At 42.1% G+C, this 26,977-nt stretch overlaps 1 protein-coding gene across 1 annotated transcript in view; it reads right to left on the bottom strand.

Annotated features, from left to right (window-relative positions):
- pusl1 (pseudouridine synthase like 1) overlaps positions 1-23,900 on the bottom strand; it is a 43,216-nt gene extending 19,316 nt beyond the window's left edge. The window contains exons 1-3 of the mRNA XM_041273197.1: positions 23,571-23,900; positions 22,625-22,682; positions 5,772-5,959 (exon numbers count right to left, since the gene is read on the bottom strand). Coding sequence (XP_041129131.1) covers positions 5,772-5,959; positions 22,625-22,682; positions 23,571-23,626 — 302 coding nt within the window. The 5' untranslated portion in view covers positions 23,627-23,900. The remainder of the gene's footprint in view (positions 1-5,771; positions 5,960-22,624; positions 22,683-23,570) is intronic.
- Between the last annotated feature and the right edge of the window lie 3,077 nt (positions 23,901-26,977).

Below are 26,977 nucleotides of genomic sequence, written 5' to 3'. Positions count from 1 at the left end.
ACTCTGTCAAGTACAGCCTGGCTTGGTAACCCATCCCATATTCTAACAAAATAGCTCTGTCCCTCCTGGTTTTTGTTCCAACTGTACCCTAAATTACTTAATTGTACCAATCAAGTGCTTATTTGAAGCTTGATTAGTCCAATTAAGTAATTTAGGGTACAACTGGAACAAAAACCAGGAGGAACACCGCTGAGAAGTAACTGAACTACTTCAAAGTAATAAGTTACTGTAACTATCAGTACTTAAAATCTTGTTCAGATAACTTGTAATTGTAACAGATTACTTTTTAAAGTAACTCCCCCTACACTGTTGGTAACCACCTCCATCACAGCGAGCTGGAGAGACTGCTTCACAGTTCTACTCGGTTTAATCATGATTTTCTGATTTGAATAATTTGTTTTTTATTTTCTGGAAAATGTACATTTGTTACCTCTTTGGGTAGACAACATATTTGATATATCCCTGGTTTATAATTCAGTCTGTACATAACCAGTACACAAACTAAAATGATACGATTCTCTATACCAATGAAGAAGGAGGGACAGTCACTTGAGTTGAATCCTTCTTTCAATGAAGTAGTGTATCCTTTGAAACAATGAGATGCTTTGTAAAGAGTTAATGTAATACCAGAATGCTTCTTAAAAATACAACCTCAGTTTCCTTTGACAATGTTACCCCTTTGTGTAGCCTCTCTGATCACATGGAGCCTTGTGCCATAACAACTCCAAACAAGACTGGAAGAGAACAAAACCAACACAACCCGAGGCATACTGTACAGGGATAGGCAGCTTTCATCAAAGGGTTAAACACCAACTAAATATATGGGAAAACGACTACTGTACCACCGACCACAGCTTAAAACAAAGTGGTTGTTTTTGACTGGCAACACTGGTTATGAATTTAAACGTGGTTTGTATCCTTAGCATTGAAATTATTTTACACTGGACAACACGAGTAATGAACCGTTACTGAGAGAATCAATGGAATACAGCTTTGTACCAAACATTACAATAATAACACGTGATACAGCAGAATCCTAAAAAAGTCACATGACCTTATCTGAGCTCAGAAGACCATGTCATCATGGTCACTAACACTTCATCAATGAGTGTTTATATAACCCTGCCAATATGAAGTCACTGTCTGACATAGACACCGAGGCTATGCAGTGTGGTGTTGACAGCTTTGTCAAATTATTGCCTTTAATGGGTTATTTTTTTCATTAAAATCATACAGTATTAAAAATATGGCCAGCAATGGCAAACTATGGTAAATGATAGCATAGCCATAGGAACAGCCTGGAGAAAACTGCACAATTACTGTGCAAATTTACAGTGGTAACCATTTCTAAGTGGAAAGCATATTGGAAATATTGGGTACAACATTTATTTTACTATACAGCACATTTAAAAAGTCCTCCGTAGAGCACTTATCCAGAGGTAAGGTTATACTTTGATCCTATTTTTAATAATTTCCTTAAAATGCAGTCCCCAGCACTGTGAGTTTATGGGATTTCACACATAGCCCTTTTCCTGTCATTGTGATTCCTCTATGAATAGAGACAGAATAAAAACAACATCAGTAATATGACTGATAAGGATTGTTCCTCTCACGTTCATTGAAAACCTGTCTTTCCCACACTAATTCCCACAGCTCTCTATCTAGCATCTGATATTATGTCAGCACATCTACTTTTTTAGGGTTATGATCTTGTTTAAACCTCTGGGTTCATCAAGTTGTGTTCCCTCCTTTGTTTCTTACCCTACAGCTATGGCCAAAAGTTTAACATCACCATATAGAACTCCGTTTTTTGGTTTTCGTGGTTCAAACGAGTGTCAACGAAGCACCAAGGCGCTCACAGCGTAGGTATTTCCGCGAGGAGCACTCACGTCCTAGCCGGGAGATCGGCTGTTCTAGCGACCAAAGTTATGGTCATCACCGATCGTGGCTAGCATCACCGGTCCTTAAGGGTCCCCGGTCGCGGGCCCACCGTCTCGTGATGGGGTCCACCCCTCCCGAGGGCCAGGTCGTCCCATTAGGAGCCAAAGTGGGCGTATGGACCTCGGCTATCCGATAGGACGCCAGACGACATCTGTAGGTGAGTCTCAGACACAACTTGGAGGCCGTGTATACCCATGGGTGGCACACACCTCACATGGCAAAGAGCACACACACCTCACATGGCAAAGAGCACACACACCTCACATGGCAAAGAGCATGCACACCTCACATGGCAAAGCTACACCAATATGCTCCTGCGCATCAGCGAAATGAAATCATCAGGATCTGTACTGGACCTGTTGCATTTCATTTTAGTCTTTCTCCTTGTTCAAATTTACTTAATTCAAACTTGGGTAAATTAAATTCAATTTTAGTAAAATATTTCAACAAAGGAAATGGTACAATTATACAACTTTGACCGAAATATCATCTTCAGTTGTGAAAGTTTGTTTCAATCAAGGCATGCTGTATTACAGGTGGTACTTCCTTCCCTTAAAGTCTGGCACAGTTCATTTTTTTTTTTTTACTTTGCTATGCTTTTGCTATGTTATGCTGCAGGAAACTTTGACGGGTCGTTATAGAAGTAGGAGTGACCTGCAACTTAGCTTTCTTCTTGTTTTGCTGGCAATATAATGCTGTGCACTAGGTGGTGCTGGTGCTTTGTATTATGAACACACTTTGGCTTATCTAGGCTGCAATACACATGTCTATGGCAACCAGCTGGAATTGAAGAGCAGCTCCTGAACTTAAATTCAAAACACATTAACACATATCTTCACAGCATTTACTCCAGTCTTTAATTAATTCCTGTTTTTTGAAAGAGGTAAAACACCTGTTAATTTTACAAAACTAAAACCAAACTAAGCCATATATTTCAAATTCTCTTGAACCTCTCAAGGTGTTTAGTGCCTGATTTTGTAACATTAACAGGATTTGTTCTCCTTAAAAAATAGGAGTTAATGTTGGAACAGAGAAAACGCTTTGAAAATAAGGCCCTAGAAGCAGAAAATAAACTAAATATAATAAAATCACTATAGTGATTCTAGTGCTTTGAAGTTCCCAGTTTAAGAAAACAGCATTGGCAACAGTTAGTCTGATTCATGAGCTGCTTGCAGCCCGTATGCCAGATAGACAGATTGCTTCAATGTGATCAGATTGCAATCCCAGCATCTATTTATTATTTTTGTGTGTTCGCTTTTGTTTAATATTGTAGTCTGGTTACCCTTATGTGTCATTCAAAACGGGATGAAATCTGGTTTCATCTGAAAATAACAATGCAGTGCTCATTGTTTATAAAAATGACTTTAGCAGGATAAACCCCCTGAGAGGACCGTTTCACAAGCGGGTTCTGGGTGCCAGCTGGGCTCACACACCTAGACAAGAGCTGCTCTAGATATCTGTAACAAACAGGGCTCAGCACACCTAGGCAAGACTGCTCTAGATATCTGTAACAAGCAGGGCTCAGCACACTTAGACAAGCGCTGCTCTAGATATCTGTAACAAGCAGGGCTCAGCACACCTAGACAGGACTGCTCTAGATATCTGTAACAAGCAGGGCTCAGCACACTTAGACAAGCGCTGCTCTAGATATCTATAACAAGCAGGGCTCAGCACACCTAGACAAGCACTGCTCTAGATATCTGTAACAAGCTGGGCTCACATACCTAGACAAGCACTGCTCTAGATATCTGTAACAAGCTGGGCTCACATACCTAGACAAGCACTGTTCTAGATATTTGTAACAAGCTGGGCTCACATACCTAGGCAAGCACTGCTCTAGATATCTGTAACAATCTGGGCTCATACACCTAGACAAGCACTGCTCTAGATATCTGTAACAAGCAGGGCTCAGCACACTTAGACAAGCACTGCTATAGATATCTGTAACAAGCAAGGCTCAGCACACCTAGACAAGCACTTCTCTAGATATCTGTAACAAGCTGGGCTCATACACCTAGACAAGCACTGCTCTAGATATCTGTAACAAGCAGGGCTCAGCATACTTAGACAAGCGCTGCTCTAGATATCTATAACAAGCAGGGCTCAGCACACCTAGACAAGAGTTGTTCTAGATATCTGTAACAAGCAGGGCTCATTGCAATAAGAACCACTCACAATACTGGAGTCACTGCAATAAGAACCACTCACAATACTGGAGTCACTGCAATAAGAACCACTCACAATACTGGAGTCTCTGCAATAAGAACCACTCACAATACTGGAGTCTCTGCAATAAGAACCACTCACAATACTGGAGTCTCTGCAATAAGAACCACTCACAATACTGGAGTCTCTGCAATAAGAACCACTCACAATACTGGAGTCACTGCAATAAGAACCACTCACAATACTGGAGTCTCTGCAATAAGAACCACTCACAATACTGGAGTCTCTGCAATAAGAACCACTCACAATACTGGAGTCACTGCAATAAGAACCACTCACAATACTGGAGTCTCTGCAATAAGAACCACTCACAATACTGGAGTCTCTGCAATAAGAACCACTCACAATACTGGAGTCTCTGCAATAAGAACCACTCACAATACTGGAGTCTCTGCAATAAGAACCACTCACAATACTGGAGTCACTGCAATAAGAACCACTCACAATACTGGAGTCTCTGCAATAAGAACCACTCACAATACTGGAGTCTCTGCAATAAGAACCACTCACAATACTGGAGTCACTGCAATAAGAACCACTCACAATACTGGAGTCACTGCAATAAGAACCACTCACAATACTGGAGTCACTGCAATAAGAACCACTCACAATACTGGAGTCACTGCAATAAGAACCACTCACAATACTGGAGTCTCTGCAATAAGAACCACTCACAATACTGGAGTCTCTGCAATAAGAACCACTCACAATACTGGAGTCTCTGCAATAAGAACCACTCACAATACTGGAGTCACTGCAATAAGAACCACTCACAATACTGGAGTCTCTGCAATAAGAACCACTCACAATACTGGAGTCTCTGCAATAAGAACCACTCACAATACTGGAGTCTCTGCAATAAGAACCACTCACAATACTGGAGTCTCTGCAATAAGAACCACTCACAATACTGGAGTCTCTGCAATAAGAACCACTCACAATACTGGAGTCTCTGCAATAAGAACCACTCACAATACTGGAGTCACTGCAATAAGAACCACTCACAATACTGGAGTCTCTGCAATAAGAACCACTCACAATACTGGAGTCTCTGCAATAAGAACCACTCACAATACTGGAGTCTCTGCAATAAGAACCACTCACAATACTGGAGTCTCTGCAATAAGAACCACTCACAATACTGGAGTCTCTGCAATAAGAACCACTCACAATACTGGAGTCTCTGCAATAAGAACCACTCACAATACTGGAGTCTCTGCAATAAGAACCACTCACAATACTGGAGTCACTGCAATAGGGACCACTCACAGTAACTGAAACATCATAAGAAACGGAAGGGGACAGTTATTAAAAATGTAAGGAAATGTAATTTGAAGCTACTTACTCTTTAAATAACTCGTATTATCTCAACTAGATTCAGGATGAGATATAAGGAGTGGAAATAAGCTTGAAACATTATTAATTAACAATGAGATGCTTGCAAAGCCCTGTACATTATCAGTTTCACACAGCACTCAAAGAATTCTGACAAACTGCCACCAGGGAAATGAGATGAAAGCTGTGGTAGAAAGTGCACTTTGAAAACACTGGTGTGGCAAGGAACATGAAACCTTCCAAATAAAGCATTCAAATGTGTTTCTCACCTGATGGGTTCAGGCTTCAGGTGGTAATTTAAAGCATCAACAAGAAGCCTCTCTGTGAAGGGAGGCTTGCCACTCTTTCTCTGGATGTCCACATGGGCAGAGTTACAGAGCGCGTGCACCCCGCTGTCCGTCCGGCTGGATACAGACACAGTGACCTCATTGGCTGGCCTCAGCTTCCGCACAGCTTCCTGCCATTGGAGGAAAACCAAGAAATACACTCAAGGTGTGTGGACAAAACACAATGCATTCAGGTGAGATTCACTTAGTACTGTATCCACGTCACGCCAAAAAAGACACTGCACACACGGGGAACCAGGCTAGACTACAAAAAAAAATAAAAAAATCTGTTACAGTTACAAGTTACTTCAACAAAAACATAACTAGCTACAGTTACAAATAGTTACTTCTCGGCACAGTTCACATTTTACAGATCTATTTTTTCGGCTTTGGCCAGGCTGCAGCGCGAAGTCTTCTGTGAAGATTCAGCTATTGAAGCACTTTCTGATTTCCATGTTAGCCGTCTTCCTTATTTTTAAAATATTTTCACATAAAGTGAAATACATTACCAAATTCCGCTGCCTGTCTGAAAAGTAACAATTACAGTTACAAGTTACCGAAAAATTTAATCAGATTTCAGTACCACCGTGCATGTAATTAGATTTCAGTACAACTGTTCATGTAATCAGACTTCAGTACCACTGCGCGTGTAATGCATTACTCCCCTCACTGGGCATGGGCTAGGAGGACAGGTGAAAAGCCTAGAAAAGGATAGGTAAGAAGGGGTTACACTGAAGTGTATAAAATCCTAAATGATACAAGTTAGCACAAGTCACTATTGCAAATTCAGTTTAAGATGGGAGGGCACAAATGGAAGCTGAGTGAGTTCAGGAGACAGGAAGCACTTTTCTACACACTGATAAATGCATGGACTAGCTGACCAGGTGAGGCAGTAACATCTAAAACACGAGCAATAGCAATAGCAATAGCAAACCCATTAAGCTAGATCCCATAGTGTGCTGACAGAGTTTCTCATTTCCAAACCTTTCTTATGTTGTTAATGTTCGTATTGTCACATTTCCTTTAGACAATATGATTCCTGGCTGAACATCTGTACTACATTCTTCCAGTAGGTTAGCCTTCATAAGCTTGCTTACCGGTTAGTTTACATTATCTAAAGTAGTTCAGCTGCAAGCTGTCAAGCTTCCTCCCTCCTTGACACTCGCTGGTCACTCTGTCACTGAAAGAAACAGCCAGCCTCCTGTTACTACCTGCAGCAGCATGGGGGGGAATGCTACACAGAAACTTTTATTTGGCTTAGGGAAGAAAAATAAAAATGTAAATGACTAATGACAATATTCCTCCGTCCAGGAGAGCAACCACCAAGAAAAGGTGTTAAAACCAGCGCCCAGGACAACTGGAAGCTGCTAGAGACTGGAAAATGCTGGTAGATGTTGGTCAACGGCTTATTTTTCCACCTGAGATTGCCACCAGTAACCTTTGACCAGACATTGTCTTGTGGTCTGGATCTGCACACCTTGTTCATCTGGTAGAGTTAACAGTGCCATGGGAGGATGCTGTGGATGAGGCATATGAGGAAGAAACTTCGGTATGCTCAACTAGCTGCTGAAGTGGAACAGTGCGGATGAAAAGTCCAGGTTTACCCAGTGGAGGTGGGTTGTCCATGATTTGTGGCACACTCTACAACTCGGTTTCTCAGAGATGTCGGGTTCAGTGGTCAAGAGTTACGTCGCACAGTGAAGAACTTATCTGAAGCAGCAGAAAGGAGCAGCAAGTGGCTGTGGTTGAGACAGAAAGATTCTGGCTGGGGATCTCAAGCACAATAGAAAGAAAGCAACACTGGTGTACGGGTAAGTAAGCTGGGCTGAGTTGAGTGGGGGATGGAGGGGGGTGATGCTGGGACACCACAGTCACTGTCGAGCCCTCTTGAGGTGTTATGGGCTAGTCAACGAAACACAGAGGATGGAAGGTGCCCACTTGAAGACTCCTGAGATGTACCCCACTTAGCTCAGTCCAGATGGTTGTCATGCTGATGTGCTGGGGAGACTGCACTGTGGTTGATCCCTGGAGTCAGCATCGACACCATTGTGTGTGCTGATGCGCTGGGGAGGCAAAATAAGCTGATCCCTGGAGCCAGCATTACACTTTAGCCATCAACAACAGGCAGAAGGATATTTACATCATCAGATGGAAAGAAACGCAAATGGATGGAGATGCAGATGGATCACATTAGTTTACTGTAAAGCTAGTTAGTTGGTACTTATCTCGACGATAGCCAACTTCAAATCAGCATGAAGTTTTAACATCTACTCTCATGTACTGGAAACCATTCAGTCGTTTATAGTTCACGCAAGTTCATCCCAAGCATGCTCTTTTGGACTGAGATCCGGGGATCGTGCCTGAAGCCTATATCATGCTCCACTGATTCATCTGGCCTCCCAGTGCAATCAAGGAGCCCAGGGTATCCCTTAGAAAAGGTTACCATGGCAAATGCAAAGTGTAATAAGGCTATTGAAAGCATAGGCAAGCATTGTTTTTATTTTTTAACAGTTGTCTAGTTTTTGCAGTTTCCCCATAAATAAGATTCTAAAGCGGCAATGGAAGGCAGGCTATCACAAAGGCTTTTCCTTTTAAATACAAGCTACTAAATAGAACAAACTGGTTCAGTGGTTCAGGCTCCCTTACATTACATGAGATTGAGCCCCTCAATCCCATGAATGAAGAGATTAAAGCCTGCCCCTGAACAGCGTGATTCGATCTTGGATTCCATTCTTGGCAAATAATCAGCTGCAGATGTGCTCTGAGCTGAAATGTGTCTTGCACATGTCTGCAGAAACTTCAAAGCTGCCCGATGTTAATATCCATTTTATTTTTTACATTTTGGATTCATTTTACATCAACAGAAAGATATAAATCCTTTATTTAAAGTATTCCATGACAATATTTTTTGCTTTCCTATTTGATTCAGTTGGCACACGATATGTACTGGTGCCATATATTTAACTGTACAGCACGTAGGTGGACTGCCAGCTGCATAAACACTGTTTGCATGTTTGGTTTGATTGTGTTTATGGCAGAAAATTTTGTTAGTACCATTCATACTGGCATGAAGTAAATCTAGGCAGAAGATACTCCATGAACATGTGTGATACTGCAGATAATAAACACAGTGCTCAGTGCACGTTCCTGGAGTATTGTGTTTATCATGAAAGTGTGTGTGGTGCTGCAGATAATAAACACAGTTCTCAGTGCACATTCCTGGAGTATCATGTTTATATAAGCTCCCTCACTGTGGAACTCACTTCCAAATTCTATCCGCAATTATAAAATAACTGTAAATTCCACATTTATATCATAAAATATCCCCATGTTATCATCATCTGTAATCTAGAATCGACCGACTCATTTGTAATTCTGATCACTTGCTCAGCAGCACTGCTAGCTACGGGCACAGCACTAATTAGGCATTTACATGGCAGGGATGTGCCCTGTCTACTCAATTGCATTTGGCATCACCATGGTGTGGGCTTGTTCTCCTGCTCTACTCTCTGGTTACGCTGGAATGCCATAGCTTCTATAAGTATAGTTACAAATCAAGCCCACTCAACAAAGCTGTACATGTACCCTAATGGTGAAAGCTACTTTCATAACGATAATGTACCCATCCACTGTGCCGAACTGTGAGCGACACAACTGAGGAGCAGGACAGAGACTTCAGGCTTCTTCCATGGCCACCACAATCCAGTTGAGCATGTTCGGGATGAACTTGAATGATGCATTTATCATCGCAATCCCCTGCAATTGCTTGTAATATTAAAGACTGGGTGGATTAACATCCCTTGAGACACCTTCCAGCACCTTGTGGAGTCTATGCCACGTTGTGACAGTGCTGCGATCAGGTAAAATGATGCTGCAGTTTTCAGAACCAAACAGACAGGTTGGCAAGATAATGGATCAGCATGATTATGAAATGAATACATCAGTTACATGGGTGAAATAATTGGGTTTGACTTGTGTCCCCCTAACACTCAATGAGATGTATAGCTGGCAGTGTTCACTTTCTATAACAATGTGATGATAAGCCCTGACTGCAAGCCCTGGCCCACGCTTTCTCTTCTTTCCCCTTGAGGTAAAGCTCTTGATGTAACTATTATTCATGCGCTGCAGTTAAAACAAGCCGTGGGAGGAACAAAGAACAGAGGAATGTTCCAGATATCAAACAGGACGCTGGGTTGACACAGTGGACATCTTTTCAGGAATGCAAAGCGCAAAAACATAAAACTTGATGTGACTGAATATTCCTCAGATTCTGAGAAAATAGATAATCCCACAACTTCTACTGAATGTTTTTCTCCTTACACATGTGTGTGTGCGCGCGCGTGTATATGTGTGTGTGTGTGTGTGTGTGTGCGCGCGTGTCTATGTGTGTGTGGGTGGGGGGGTGGCAGATGGGGCAAAGTTTCAGGGATTTATACATGCATATCAAGCTGAAATCAGTTTCCATGCCAAATATTTCAGTGATCCATCGTACTGAACAGCATTTCCACAGCTGCTCATATTTGATGTATGTCTCATAACCGGCTTCTTCATTTCCAGTGGATTTTGAGAAGCTGTAATACTTTACCCAACTTTTACAGTAATGTGTTTATTTTGAGCCAGTTTCCTCGCTGAAATATCATTAATACCAGTTGATTCTGCAACACATCAGCAGGAAATTGCTACTTCATCAGATAGTAATCAATGTATTTGTTGCTTCTGACCAGCTCAAACACAAGCTTGAGTCTAGCGGGGCAGAGACATCTAAACAGACAATCATGGCTAGCACTCGCCTTGTCAACCTCCCAGCCAATCACAGAGGGAAGCCAACTAGGCACTTACTGGGGAACTGTGCCAACAGGAGGGACACGGGAGACAATGAAAACAGTGCTGTGTTTGTAATAATCAAGTTCCGAAATTCTGAATATATCATTAAAAAGAATACCTGGGGTTACATTTGAAAGTTCAGACATTTTTCCATCCAGCTCATCCGATTCATATTGTTTACCCGGCTGTTATGAAATAAGGTGGTGAAACCTGACAATAACATGTTTCCCAACTCTTCAGCGTTACTCAAAATAAATACTTTATCCCAGCAGACTGTCATTTATAGTGATACAAAAACACAATAAACACAGGGAACAATGAACCCTACCAAAATAAAAACAGCTGTGCTGCTAGTCTATAATACTGTAATTGCAAGAAATCCCACTGACTTTCCAGATAGGCTAGCTGTGATCTCCTTCACCTTGCTCTCACTCAATCACAGGTAGACACAGATAACCCTGGAGGGAGGCTCTTCAGGGTGTGGTAAAACTTCCAGCAGCACTCAGAACCATCTCATTCACCATCGCATTGAAAACATGCACATCACCACAATACACTCCCTAACACGGCTACAGACTCTAAATGAAAAGGGTGAGGACTATGATGTATATCATACAGACACATTGCTGATGCTGAATCGCTGGGACCCTTTCCAAGCTGACAACGTTTTGAGATCAACCAGCTGCTAGGAACTGGGCGAGCATAGATGGGCTGAATAGCCTCTTCTCGTTCTAAATGTTCTTATGTACATAATAATATAGAATAAGAAATGCTAATAAATAGTTTAATGAGAATTAGATGAGTGGTAATGTATTTCAGACCTAGATGTCATTTGGTGAGGAATGAGGTATTGGTATGAATGACTACAACTTCTTGTGTTCTCTAGATAGGTTATATGTAAAAATGTTAGTGTGACGCACAGACAGGAAGCTATACCCATATATCCCCTCAATCTGACACTCTCAATAATGTATGCTTGTGACAGGGTACACCCCGCCCCTGTGTGTAATTGATAGCCAGTTGACCCCTCAGCAACTATATAAAAGATCTGCAGCTTTGGCTGAACAGGGTGGAGTGTTCAGTGGTGGAATGAGAAAGTGAGACAGTAAGCACTAGAAACAAATATAAGCAATTGCTACTTGTGCTGGCTTTAAACCAGCACGAGACTTGCTTGGTTTAGTGTTCGCTATATTTTCTGTTTTGTGTGTTTGTTTTGGCCCACATACCGTTTTGTTTTGAATAAGTGTTCTGTTTAAACTTTGTGTTTATAATTAAAACGCGCAAGCAGGGCATTCATACCCCAGAACTGTCTGTGTCTGTGTCTATCTTCCTGCCTCCACTATATTCCCATCTCCAGGACAGAGTTAACTTGCTTTCCCAGTGTTTAAAGGAGTCACATTGCACTGTTGACTACATTGCCAAAATGTCCTGACAGAAACGCTCTATACTGTTTCCTGTCCTTCTGCAACTTCAACAAATGTGCGGGTTGAAAGCTACAGGGTGCAAAGATGAGCCGGTTCCAAACACACTCCAGACACTAATGCGAATGCTGCCTTGAAATGCGCCACGTGGCACTCATAACAGCAGCCAGACTGAGGCTTGCCTTTGGCTGAACCACATGAAAGAAGGGCATTTCTGCAGAGCAATCAAATGTGCATCTGCATCAGATTAGGCAGCACTGCCATGGCATGACAACACAGCAAATGGGTTTTTCGTTCTGTTGGAAGCTTATAATAATGCTAGGCATGTCTAACGCTGACAGATATTTTAATTGCAGCCCTTTGTTATTCTGAAGAGATGTCTGGGGTTTGAGTGCAGTGCTGTGTTGGTTACCATAGGAATGTATGCTTTAAAACTGAAAGGATTTTGAAGTTACTCAGCACAATCATTTCATTCCTCATCTTAGATTAAATATTTCTAAAAATAAATATTTAACAAGCCTTGTGGCTCAGAGGGCTAATTCACTTGCTCCTTATACTTGTCATGTCTGGAGGTGGATCAGGTCACAGGTGAACTGAGTCTGGATAATCTCTAGTGGATATTATTCCACATTTAATAAACCACATTTAATAAATCATTTATGTCACAGCAGTTTGGGACTGAATACCAAACAGTAGGCTTCATTCTTAAAACTTTTAATTGCAAGTATTTGGATGCACAGAATGAAAAGACAGTATTTGGGAGTCTCTTTGTAAACAGTCGTATTCACTTTCTATTCAGCAAAGTTAGTATAAATAATAAAAAACAAACTACTGTAAATGTTTATCACTTTACCATTTACTTCCCATCTCCAGCATAATTATGTGTGCAATTTAAAATGTTTACAACATCCAAAACATTAACCTCAAGATAAAGATATAATAACTAACAGTGATAAACTTTGCATGAAAGCCAACATAAAAATGATCCGAAGGGATTCGGTATAGCTTTCTGTCACTTTGCACTTTCTGTTGTATTTTCTTCCTCTGTTTTTCTTTTGCAAGTCAGAAATGTATCCATATTGTCGCAAGTAATGCTGAATCAGCTAGGCTGGTCAGTAAAACACTGAATCCCTTTGTATGGAGAATCTCAGTAGCTAAGGCTCATGGTTCATCAGCTGATTCAGATTCAGTTGTATTGTGTCTGCCAACTGATGATGTGAGGCAGAACAGTAATTGGATACCAGAAAATATGCATAACAGTGAGTTTTGGCCTTCTTCAGTATTCTGGATGGAAAGCATACCAATGCAATGATTCTACAGGAGTTTCTTTCTCTCATTTAAATGTAAACCCAAAAGATATTAAGAGGATTGAGAAGGAGGTCACTTGGTGAAATGGGCACAACTAGGTAAATTGATGTGTAGAAGGTGTCCCAGCTGAACGTGTCCAAGTATCTTGTAGGTACGAGGTAAGGAAGATGGCATCTCACACCTGTGATGCTAAACTTTGGATAAAGAGACCTGTGATGGTATTTTCGGAACCAACCAGAGCTGAACCCGACACAGAAGTTGAATCCTGCTGGGAACGTGGGGATATGCTGGACATAGACTAGGCAATTTCAAATATGGAATGAACTTTGATATAAAAATGAAGTGTTAGAGGCTTTTCGGAAGGAGGGATAAAGAGGGAGTATCCTTGTATGACTAGTAGATGGCTCTCTTTTTGCATGAAACAGGTCAGTCTACACATGTTTTTAATTAAGTACTTAGTAAAACGGGAATCTCTAAGAAAATATATAATGAACGATTTACCACTTGTATATCTTATCTTTAGAAAGCATGACGCTAGACAAAAAGCACCATTTCGGCTAAAAAGTGAATGTTAATCTACAAATTTATGTTTCAACAAAATAAGATAAGAAAGGGATACTTTACCACAATAAATTAATGTTAATCCTTGAACAACCAAAGTCTTAAGGAAAAAACCTGTCTCGGCTGGATTTTGTATGAACAAAGAACAGGGTCAAGCCTAGTTCAGTCATTATAAAAATATAAGATTCAGATACAGTTATATTAGTTGATGTTTGGATTTAAACTTTAGAGGGAATCACCAAAGAAATAAAGTGATGTTATAAATTCTGGGAGCAACTGTTAAACTGAAGTAAATTAATTCAAAGATTACACCGTGTAACAAATTATTTTTATTTTTTTGTTCCTGGATAGTTAGTGTTATTTCCTAATTGCTTATGCCTCAAAAGTATAGAAAATGGCTATTATTCCCCACAAACTTTGCTTTTGTGACCAGGACAGTGATATTTCAAAATATCACTATTTCCAATGGGCAAATGGGCAAATGTGTGTGTGGCAGGCTGGAGAGTGGACAGAGGCCCAGAGACAGACTGCAGTTCAAAAAATATATACATTTATTATAAATAAACACAAAATAAAAAGGCACAAGGGCAAAAATAATGATGTTTAAACACAAATAACCAAACAAAAAAAGCAAAACTTACAAAAATAAAGATTTCCAGGCTGGGCAATGCCTTCACTGGATTTATTAAAATTTAGACAACCAAACAAAACCAATCTGCTTTCTCAGCTCCCTCCTCCCCAAATGAGAAGCAGAGGCCTCCTTTTATGTCAGGTGGCTGGGCGCTGATTGATTGTTAATTAACCTAATCAACTAATCAATCCCAGCCACCTGAACATAATAAACCCAGGCAGGTAGGGGAAATTAACCCCATCCCTGCCAATTTAAAAACACCTCCCCCCATGTACAACGTACACCGGCCGCAATCGGCCAACTCTCTGGGCTCTGAGAGCGGCGGCTCCTCCCCCCTGGGCTCTGGAAGCGGCGGCTCCTCCCTCTCTGGCCCTGGGAGCGGCGGCTCCTCCCCTCTGGGCTCTGGAAGCGGCGGCTCCTCCCTCTCTGGCCATGGGAGCGGCGGCACCTCCCCTCTGGGCTCTGGAAGCGGCGGCTCCTCCCTCTCTGGCTCTGGGAGCGACGGCAGCTCCTCTCCTCCCTCTCTGGCTCTGGGAGCGACGGCAGCTCCTCACCCCTCTCTGGCTCTGGGAGCGACGGCAGCTCCTCACCCCTCTCTGGCTCTGGGAGCGACCAGCTCCTCTCTCTGGCTCTGGGAGCGACGGCAGCTCCTCACCCCTCTCTGGCTCTCGGGAAGGCAGCTCCTCCTCCCTCTCTGGCTCTCGGGAAGGCAGCTCCTCCTCCCTCTCTGGCTCTCGGGAAGGCGGCTCACCCCTCTCTGGCTCACTGGAAGGCGGCTCACCCCTCTCTGGCTCTCGGGAAGGCGGCTCACCCCTCTTTATTGGAGTGACCGGGGCATCTCCCATGTCTACCGCCAGGTAATTAACCACCATGAGGGCAACCTCTGGGAAGGACTCTGGGTGGTGTTGTTCCTCCCACTGTTCCCACCTCTCCCCATCTCGACGCCACAGCGTGTTGATAACTATGGGGAGATCGTGGACGAGGTCTGCCTCAGGGTGCATCAACCAGTCCCAGATCTCCTGGGATGGTGGTGAAGGTGGTGGTGCTGGAGGTAGTGGGGTCGCCCCTGATGCTCGGGGTGAACACGTCACCTCTTCCTGGGCCTGGTTGTAGGGGCATCCTGCCCAGTTGTGGCCGTCCTCCTCACACCGGCCACACCAGTTTGCCGGTGGCACATCTGGTTAGGACTGCCAACGATGGTCCTCCTTCCCGCACCAGGAACACCAGGGGAAGAGGCTGGCCGGGTCCTCCAGCTGTGGTTGCAGCAGCTTACATTTCTTCAGCTGCTGTTGCTTTTCCTGCCTTTGCCACTGTCTGCTCTAATAATAATTATCCAAAAAATCCCCCCCCCCCCCCAAAAAAAAAAAAATACTGCTCTGAGCCTGTAGGTGGCGCTATCCCACTGCTGACACCAAATGTGGCAGGCTGGCGAGTGGATAGAGGCCCAGAGACAGACTGCAGTTCAAAAAATATATACTTTTATTATAAATAAACACAAAATAAAAAGGCACAAGGGCAAAAATAATTATGTTTAAACACAAATAACCAAACAAAAAAAGTAAAACTTACAAAAATAAAGATTTCCAGGCTGGGCAATGCCTTCACTGGACTTAGAAAAATTTAGACAACCAAACAGAAACAACCTGCTTCTCCAGCTCCCTCCTCCCCAAATGAGAAGCAGAGGCCTCCTTTTATGTCAGGTGGCTGGGCGCTGATTGATCGTTAATTAACCTAATCAACTAATCAACCCCAGCCACTTGAACATAATAAACCCAGGCAGGTAGGGGAAATTAACCCCATCCCTGCCAATTTAAAAAGGGCAGAGCTTTGCTCTGCCACAGTGTGTCTTTTCATTCACATAAAGTCAGAAAAAAACAACATATGAATCCAAATTAACTTGTATTTATACTAAAGTAATACAAAAATGACTACAAAAGACTTAGAAGTGAGTAGTTTTTCGAGATTTACGATTATACTGTAAATACTATAAAACGATTATTTGTAAAATGGATAAGAACTGCCTCACCGATTAATGATTGGATTTAATTGAGGCATCCCATGTATTCCAATGGAACGAAAAACCTACATAACTCCTAGGTAAATTACAATACACCACCACACTTATCACAGACAGGGTAAGGTGGTCCATTTTCTTCAAACCAAAACACAATTGAGCTGAATGAACTCAGTTTAATTTGCCTGGTGAAGACAGTCCTATCCTTTTACGATCTATATTCAAGGGTAAGCATTAATTAATTATTATTTAATCTCACATGTATTGCATGTATTGCCATAAGGGACTCACGCTATTTTTTATAAATTAGAGAGTGATTTGTTGAATGTGTTGAAATAGACCATTGGGTACTTTAAGTGACATGTTCTTGGCCTGCTTGTCGGCCTTGAATACATCATATATACATGTATTAAAGTGTTAACGTTGATATCTATTAAGACTCTGGACTGCCCAGTGTGCCTGTCAGCTGGGGATACGAAGTAGCCTGTAACTATTCTATCCAATATTTAACTGTTAATAATCCGAAGGAGTACTGATCATACTCCGATTCGTAAAAAACATTAAATACATGAGTCTGTCAATTTCTTAAGTGCTATATTAGTCATCTGGATATATTGCGGGTCCAGTGCAGAACAATACCCAACTAGGAGTAGTATCAACTCTGTCCTCATAACGTCTCCCCTGAGATAAGAGTATATGATGAGCGATATGGAAAGAGTACGTAAAGAAATCTGAACCCACGGATTTCGTGACAATATCATCAAACACCAAACACAAATTCCACCAACCACTATTGCTGTTACTAAAATGCAGCCCTGCCTTATAAATAAAACAAAAAACTTCAAAGTATGAGTGTTGCGATAATTATTTGTTTTTACCAGAGCATTCATACTGTACTTGTAAAGAACGCAGAAAGACTGTGCTTCCTGATTGGGTGGCCTGGCGGTCCAGTGGTTAAAGGAGAGGCTTGCTGTTTCCAAGAGGTTCACCCCCAAGTCTCTGTAATCACTTTGGATAAAAGCCTCTGCTAAATAATAATAATAATAATATTCATAATAATTAGTACTCAATTTTACAACAAGTTGAAAACAGCACAGTTCATGAGCAGCACAGAGTGGAATCACCAAGTGCCTGCTTCACCCACTCTAATAATATATATGAGAGTGGAAATCCACTCAATCGGAATCACGCATGCGTACAGGTGGAAAGTACGGACGTGACAGATTCTGTGGGGTTTTTGGTTCATCGTTGGACCATTTTGAGCTGCAAACATAAATGGCCAACAGTGATTTAGAGATAATATATAATACTGTTAAAAAAATCAATTTAAGATTACCCCCGTTTGAAAACCCCTGCTCCAGTGGATATTATTCCACATATCAGAATCATCATATAATCTCTATAGATATTATTCCACATCTCAGAATCATGATATAATCTCTAGTGGATATTCCACATCTGAGAACCATGATATAATCTCTAGTGGATAATATTCCACATCTCAGAACCATCATATAATCTCTAGTGGATATTATTCCACATCTCAAAATCATCATATAATCTCTAGTGGATATTATCCACATCTTAGAACCACCAGGCAATTCACACAGCTGTACCAGAGATCCCCAATTCAGGGCAGTGTATGTACACTGGGGTGCACCCTCTGGGGTACAAAACCCAGGACATCCCAACAGAAGAGGGGCTGTTAAAAGTGTAAACTCTTTAGAAATCCTATATTCATCCAATAGTTAACATTGATAATATCACTACTACAGTACTGACACCCAGTTATACTGTGCATCTAGTGCGTCTAAGATTAAAAACTGTGCCTTTTAGTGTCCGGGAAGGAAATCCCTTCTTTGAAATCTCATCCTCGGTCATGGCCTGATAGGCTGCTTGGGCTTCCCCGATCAGGCAGGAGCCCAGCCGACTAGCCCAGTATTCCCGAGGCCATGAAGTGGCGGTAGCCAGCTGTTCAAAGGTGACCAGGTATCCCTCCGGGTCATCTTTCATTGTCATTTTCTGCGCCCGCGCTAAGGGGGCACCATGAGGGGTCCTTCTGGTACTTGGGGTGCTTCTCTGATTCCAATCTTCTCGATCGTATATCTCTCCTCTCTTTCTCTCCGCAGCCTCCTGTCTCTGATCCAGCACTTCCATCAGCGCGGAGAGTGCAGTGACGTCCATGATACAGTGTTTTGACAATATGTGTGGCAAAGTGATTTGTAGTGCACAGTGGTGATGCGGTGCTCAGGAATGAAAGACATAAGACAGTTCACAGTGAAAAACCAACTCTTTATTTGCTGATAAATAAGAATACCTGGCTCTATATAACAATGTGTATAGCGCAGGTAAACCACGGGGTTCAGTCACAAAATAATAATACACTACACAAAACACACACAAACACAACACGGTCACAAGTCCAGAGTGACTGCTCTTAGCGAAAGTGGTGATTTACAGGTGCAGTCCGGGTTTATTTTCTGGCGGTTTAGCTACAGCTCTTCTATAATGACAAATAAAACAGTTTAAATAGACAGGCAAAAACAACACACAAAACTCACGGTTTCTTTATAACACAGTTCATCCTTACAGGTCTTTCCATAATCACACCCAAGGAACAGATTGCTCGGCCACATCCCCTGATATACCTTCAGTCCCGCCCCCTTCGGTAGCGAGTGCAATCACATCTCTTCCAATCCACGACTGGCACCTCAGCTACAGTATTAGGACAATGACTTTGGGTATTGTGGTTCCGCCCCTGTCCTGGATGACCAACTTCCAATTGACTTTGGAATAAACTGTCCAACCATCCAATCTGTATCTGTTACACAGCGCCCTCATATGTCAGGAGGGAGACTGTTGACTCGGATTAATTCGCTTTCTGTCACAGTGCTTTGGATAGTTGTCGTGTTGGAACGTCCAGTTGTGCTTTAAATCGAGTTTTGTAGCAGAGGGTTTCAGATGATTGGCCGGTATCTTTTGGTATGCTATGGAATCCATTTTACCATATATTGGAACTAAATTTCTAGTGCCATTAGAGGAAAATCAGCTCCAAAAACAGATCTTACCACCTCCATGCTTGACAGTAGCTATGGTGTTCTTTTCTTTGTACGTCTCACCAGACTTTCTCCAAACTTAACGACTATCAGAGCGACCAAGTAGTTCGATTTTTGTTTCATCACTCCACAAAACCATTGACCAGAACTCTTATCCATCATTCAGACGCCATTTCGAAACTTGAAGCAATTTGTCCTTGTGATGTTTACCTAAGAGTGGCTTTTTCCTTGGCCTGCGACCATTTGTCTTCACCATGCAATACTCTATATACCTGTGGTTGAAATGGAAACCCCAGGCCCAGTTGCAGCCAATTCACTTTGAATATCTTTGGCAGTCAATCTCATAATGTTATTAACCTTCCTCATAATTCTTCTACTTGTTCTTGGTGAAAGAACCTTCTTTCTTCCAGACCGAGTGAGTGTTATGACAGTACAATGAGTCTTGTACTTCTTGATAATAGAAACAACAGTTGAAATTGGGATACTCAAATACTTAGAAATCTTCTTGTATCCTTCTCCAGATTTATGACAATAAATCATTTTCTGCCCATTTTTCGATAGCTTTTTACTTTTTCCCTATTGACTTATTGGTAATGACAGCAATCTCCTATGCCTAACCCTTTTATACTCTCTAAGAATGTTCACCTACAATCCAACATTTGCTAGACTTTTTAGAATTAGGTTCTGCATTATCATATTGAAATTTCTAGCACCTTGTAGACTATCATATCATCATAGGGTATGAATACTTTTGAATTTGCATTTTTGGAGTTTTGCAAAAAAATGCTGAAATAAATATTTCAGACATCTATTTATTTTAACTTTTTTTCCTCATCCACAAAAGCAAAACTACAAAATATATATTTTTAATTCTGTTTTCGAGAGCCAAAACCATGCAGAAACCCTTCCGAGGGGATTGCTAAGTGTGCTGATCAGAGCCGAAGCCATGCAGAAACATAAGAACATAAGAACATAAGAAAGTTTACAAACGAGAGGAGGCCATTCGGCCCATCTTGCTCGTTTGGTTGTTAGTAGCTTATTGATCCCAAAATCTCATCAAGCAGCTTCTTGAAGGATCCCAGGGTGTCAGCTTCAACAACATTACTGGGGAGTTGATTCCAGACCCTCACAATTCTCTGTGTAAAAAAGTGTCTCCTATTTTCTGTTCTGAATGCCCCTTTTTCTAAACTCCATTTGTGACCCCTGGTCCTTGTTTCTTTTTTCAGGCTGAAAAAGTCCCTTGGGTCGACACTGTCAATACCTTTTAGAATTTTGAATGCTTGAATTAGGTCGCCACGTAGTCTTCTTTGTTCAAGACTGAACAGATTCAATTCTTTTAGCCTGTTTGCATATGACATGCCTTTTAAGCCCGGAATAATTCTGGTCGCTCTTCTTTGCACTCTTTCTAGAGCAGCAATATCTTTTTTATAGCGAGGTGACCAGAACTGCACACAATATTCAAGATGAGGTCTTACAAGTGCATTGTACAGTTTTAACATTACTTCCCTTGATTTAAATTCAACACTTTTCACAATGTATCCGAGCATCTTGTTAGCCTTTTTTATAGCTTCCCCACATTGCCTAGATGAAGACATTTCTGAGTCAACAAAAACTCCTAGGTCTTTTTCATAGATTCCTTCTCCAATTTCAATATCTCCCATATGATATTTATAATGTACATTTTTATTTCCTGCGTGCAGTACCTTACACTTTTCTCTATTAAATGTCATTTGCCATGTGTCTGCCCCTTCCGTGAGGATTGATTAGTGTGCTGATCAGAGCCGAAGCCATGCAGAAACCCTTCCGTGAGGATTGCTTAGTGTGCTGATCAGAACTGAAACTATACAGAAACCCTTCCGTGAGGATTGCTTAGTGTGCTGATCAGAACTGAAACTATACAGAAACCCTTCCGTGGAGATTGCTTAGTGTGCTGATCAACTGAAGATCGGATCAATAAGATCTGTACAGAGACACATGGACAATAGAAGTGAGCAACTGCTGGATAAACCACAGCAGGATTGTTATTATTAACAATCCCCCTGGATTGCATTCACCACTTATTTTTGGGGGTAATCCCAGTGTAACCCCTAAGACTCAAGGAACAGCTCCCTCAGTCAAGCTGGTAGTTCCACTAGCCCGGTTACTTCTATCCCCTCAACTTACTACTTTAAGCACCCTATGAAAATCCACACAAGCTCATACACAGTTCACTACTTCCCTAAATCTGACAAAACATTTCACATGTACGCTGTGTGTAAAGAGCAAGTCAAAGCATACACACTAGGGGGAGAACGACTACGGATTTGAATAGTTCAGGTAAAAATAGTCTATAGGTCGACTAGTCGCCACTTTAAATCAAATATGTAAAAGCCATGTGTTTGATGACGCCTGGTGCTCTGATTATGAACAGCCACTTTTGAAACACTCTGCTGCTTGTGCACTACATTTTAAAACTGCTCTGTGCTTGGAATTTTTTAAAACTTGACCTTTGAAAAGACCACTCCCAGATTCATAGCTCCACTGTCACTCTTCTATTCCATTATACGGTGTTGAGCAGGTGCAGCCAGCCAAGTTGAAAGGTCAGTGTGTCACATGATTAGAATGGATTGTGTTTGAAGGTTTTCTCCAAAGAGATTCTGATCAAGCCATCTCACTATTTTTCACATTTTTTTGGCGTTAAAATAAGGCACATTTGCACCACACAGTTACTGTGCATTAGTAGTAAATACAAGTTGTGGTATCACTGTACCTGTGCATATATATTTAAAGAAGAGAGACTGGTCTATTGAGGGATCCCAAGTCATTGTGTTTCCAGGCTGGTGACACCAGGTTTGTATTTCTTATTGTATGCTGGGGTCATTATTACCATAATAGTCACACACCCCTGTGCTATTTTATTACCACACCTCAAAGCAGTTAAACATGGTGTTGAGAAACACTGAACTGACAGCAGAGTGGATGCAGTCTTGTTATTAGCTCACCTCCAGGTAATTCTGAACTCCGAGGATGTTTTGGTGTGTTGGCGTCTTCATTACACCACTGTAAACAAAAAACAACCGCTTAGTAAAGTCCTGTGTTACACGAACCTGTCATTTACACCAGCCAGGTGTCATGGAAACACTGGCCATGCAATAACGTCGCCAAGATAGGAATGCTTCTCACACTATGCATTCGCTCCTGCCTCTGGGACATTAAAGACTGCTTTTTATATCAATAAAATAGTTTGATTGGCTTATTAAACCACAGTTTAGTACCAAATATCAAGCTGCATGTTAGTCATAAAATGTGATAAAACGCTCTGATCAATGACTTAATAAAATGTAGTAAAACATTGTTTAAATAACTCTGGAATGAAAGCTTTGTGTATAGGGGGCAGTGTATTGTACAGTAGTGTGAACACAGTGGTAGCACTGGGGGCTATTCAATATATACAGACTGCTATCCTGTAGCACAGGGGGGGTATTCGACACACACACACACTGCTATTCTGTAGCACAGGGGGTATTCAATATATTCACACCACCATCCCTACTCACACTTGATTCAAACTCATGGATTCTCACGATTGCATTCAGGAGGGGGGTCGCGTTTGCACATGGATTTCTTCTGGGCACATGATTTTTACTGAAGAAATGTCTGAATGTGTTTTTATCCTGAGGCCGAACAAACCAGGTTCAAAGCTGTCGCGCGTTCCCAGTGAAGCACGAGTCCAAACAAAAAGGTAATTGCGCATGATTGGGTCTCGCGACCCTGTCTCGCTGTTTTTAAGCTGTGCGCAGGCGCTTAATTAGATAGACTGGACGTACGAACCAGATTTAATGTGCAACTCCAGCAAAAAAAAAAAAAAAAATCCAACCATAAATTAGCAAAAGAGTAGTTAATAAGACCCGCTATTTGAATTCAGCTCAAAAACAACTTTTCACCTACCTATATTTAGTACCGAAATACTGGAAAAATATTAGATACCGAACGTTGGACGTCATTGTTTTCCAATAATGAATCCGGATAGAGTATGCTGCAGCGCTCAATATATCAGCACAGGTACAGTACTTCAACTGCAATATCTACAACCGGTTCGGTTTAAAAAAAAAAAAAAACTAAAAAACAAAACAAACTATCTAATTTTGTTCCACTGACCACTTGTGCTGTAAACTCCACATTTAACACTGCTTACGGCACTGTGTATAGTGAATACAATTAATTCAGTATTTTGGTAAATTTACCAACATGACCATCACGCTTTTTAACTTCTATAGAGCAAAGCGACTCAGTTAAGAAAGCCCTCTTAGATGTTTTAAAAAATGCCTGGTGAATGATTTGTTCTAATTGTTTAAACCATGTTGTAAATAATAGATATAATTTGTGTGTAGTGTAATATCTATCGCTGAAATGTATTTAAATTGTATTCCTTTTAAACTCTACGACTGTTTATATTTAGTGAGCAGGCTTATTGACAAGGTCCACAATTCTGCCAGCTTGAGAGATAGAGCAGTTTCGGGTCTAATGAAGGTTTGAAACAGGTCGATGCTGTTTGCGTGGGGGCAGCGAAGGAGTTAAAATGAGTTGGGGACTATCTCAAAAATATTGTTCACGTTTACCGCCGTAACTGCAGGGCAAACTGCGTGAATTAATCAGCGGTATTGTCAAAAGCGTATTAACTAATAATCCGTAGCTGGTGTGTGTCTTCTAAATATGCACCATTGTGTTTGAAATACACCTATACTGTAGGAAATGGCAGAATACATACACGAATTTGGTTGCTAGGGTAGTTAACTCTAATAGTAGATTACTGTATGTAGCCTATTTCTGTTATTGTTAACCATGTATCTTTATGGATGTAGGGAATATTTAAACATGAGCTCTCTTGTAAATCCCTTACAAATGAGTTTTGCCTACTGGTAACAAACTGCTCTGATTTCAAACTGCCTTCAACAGTGCTGTGGACGTTTACTAGAGATGTGTTTATTTGATTCTGTTTTAAGGATTCTTCAAATTAACGAGAAATTTAACAAGAACTGAAAAAATACCATTTCAAGTATCATCAAGTTTGTTATTTTCATCGTGTGGTTTCACAGACCATGGTAAGCACTAATCTTGTAACATTAGTAACATTAATTAGCTCAATACAATGGCACTACAGGGGATATTGTAGCGTGCATGGGGGTAGGTAGCAGCAGGGCTGGTAGGTGACGTAATCACAAAAAACAGAGACATAAGCCTGATATACGCTCCTTGCAAAGGAGCCGGCTCTTTTGTACAGCGGTATCGGCGCTATGCTTCAGTGCAAGAGGTCCCGGGTTCACACCCGCCCTCCGCCTGTGTGTGGATTGCCTCGCCCTGTGTGATGCGCCTGCCTGTGTTAACCTATTTTGCTACATTGGTGTCAGAAGTGGACGCAGGTACCCCGGCACGCACTCGTCGGACTGTAGCCTGGTAAGCAAGTCCAGGGCGGACTTGAGGCTGGCAGGGGAGAGTGTAGCGTGCATGGGGGTAAGCAGCAGCAGGGCTGGTAGGTGACGTAATCAAAAACAGAGACATAAGACTGCTATACACTCCTTGCAAAGGAGCCAGCTCTTTTGTACAGCAGTATCGGCGCTATGCTTCAGTGTGAGAGGTCCCGGGTTCGTGCCCGCCTTCCGCCTGTGTGTGGATTGCCTCGCCCTGTGTGATGCGCCTGCCTGCGTTAACCTATTTCGCTAAAATATTATAGGATATAAACTGCTATTATCCCTATTCAAACACCCTATATACTATAACTGTGATAATCACAGGATGAGCAGTAAGATCCTGTGCAGGCATGTCTCACAGGATGAGTGACAGTAAGATCCTGTGCAGGCATGTCTCTCAGGATGAGCAGTAAGATCCTGTGCAGGCATGTCTCTCAGGATGAGTGACAGTAAGATCCTGTGCAGGCATGTCTCACAGGATGAGTGACAGTAAGATCCTGTGCAGGAATGTCTCACAGGATGAGCAGCAGTAAGATCCTGTGCAGGCATGTCTCACAGGATGAGTGACAGTAAGATCCTGTGCAGGCATGTCTCCCAGGATGAGTGACAGTAAGATCCTGTGCAGGCATGTCTCTCAGGATGAGCAGTAAGATCCTGTGCAGGCATGTCTCTCAGGATGAGTGACAGTAAGATCCTGTGCAGGCATGTCTCTCAGGATGAGTGACAGTAAGATCCTGTGCAGGCATGTCTCACAGGATGAGTGACAGTAAGATCCTGTGCAGGCATGTCTCTCAGGATGAGTGACAGTAAGATCCTGTGCAGGAATGTCTCACAGGATGAGTGACAGTAAGATCCTGTGCAGGAATGTCTCACAGGATGAGTGACAGTAAGATCCTGTGCAGGCATGTCTCACAGGATGAGTGACAGTAAGATCCTGTGCAGGCATGTCTCACAGGATGAGTGACAGTAAGATCCTGTGCAGGAATGTCTCACAGGATGAGTGACAGTAAGATACAGTAAGATCCTGTGCAGGCATGTCTCACAGGATGAGTGACAGTAAGATCATGTGCAGGAATGTCTCACAGGATGAGCAGCAGTAAGATCCTGTGCAGGAATGTCTCACAGGATGAGTGACAGTAAGATCCTGTGCAGGAATGTCTCTCAGGATGAGTGACAGTAAGATCCTGTCAGGCATGTCTCTCAGGATGAGCAGTAAGATCCTGTGCAGGCATGTCTCTCAGGATGAGTGACAGTAAGAGCCTGTGCAGGAATGTCTCACAGGATGAGTGACAGTAAGATCCTGTGCAGGCATGTCTCACAGGATGAGTGACAGTAAGATCCTGTGCAGGAATGTCTCACAGGATGAGTGACAGTAAGATCCTGTGCAGGAATGTCTCACAGGATGAGTGACAGTAAGATACAGTAAGATCCTGTGCAGGCATGTCTCACAGGATGAGTGACAGTAAGATCCTGTGCAGGCATGTCTCACAGGATGAGTGACAGTAAGATCCTGTGCAGGCATGTCTCTCAGGATGAGTGACAGTAAGATCCTGTGCAGGCATGTCTCACAGGATGAGTGACAGTAAGATCCTGTGCAGGCATGTCTCACAGGATGAGCAGTAAGATCCTGTGCAGGCATGTCTCACAGGATGAGTGACAGTAAGATCCTGTGCAGGCATGTCTCTCAGGATGAGCAGTAAGATCCTGTGCAGGCATGTCTCACAGGATGAGTGACAGTAAGATCCTGTGCAGGCATGTCTCACAGGATGAGCGGCAGTAAGATCCTGTGCAGGCATGTCTCTCAGGATGAGTGACAGTAAGATCCTGTGCAGGCATGTCTCTCAGGATGAGTGACAGTAAGATCCTGTGCAGGCATGTCTCACAGGA

Source organism: Polyodon spathula, chromosome 16 (genome assembly GCF_017654505.1).
Source record: "Polyodon spathula isolate WHYD16114869_AA chromosome 16, ASM1765450v1, whole genome shotgun sequence".
Taxonomy (NCBI): domain Eukaryota; kingdom Metazoa; phylum Chordata; class Actinopteri; order Acipenseriformes; family Polyodontidae; genus Polyodon; species Polyodon spathula.
This window is presented reverse-complemented; position numbering and strand designations above follow the sequence as displayed.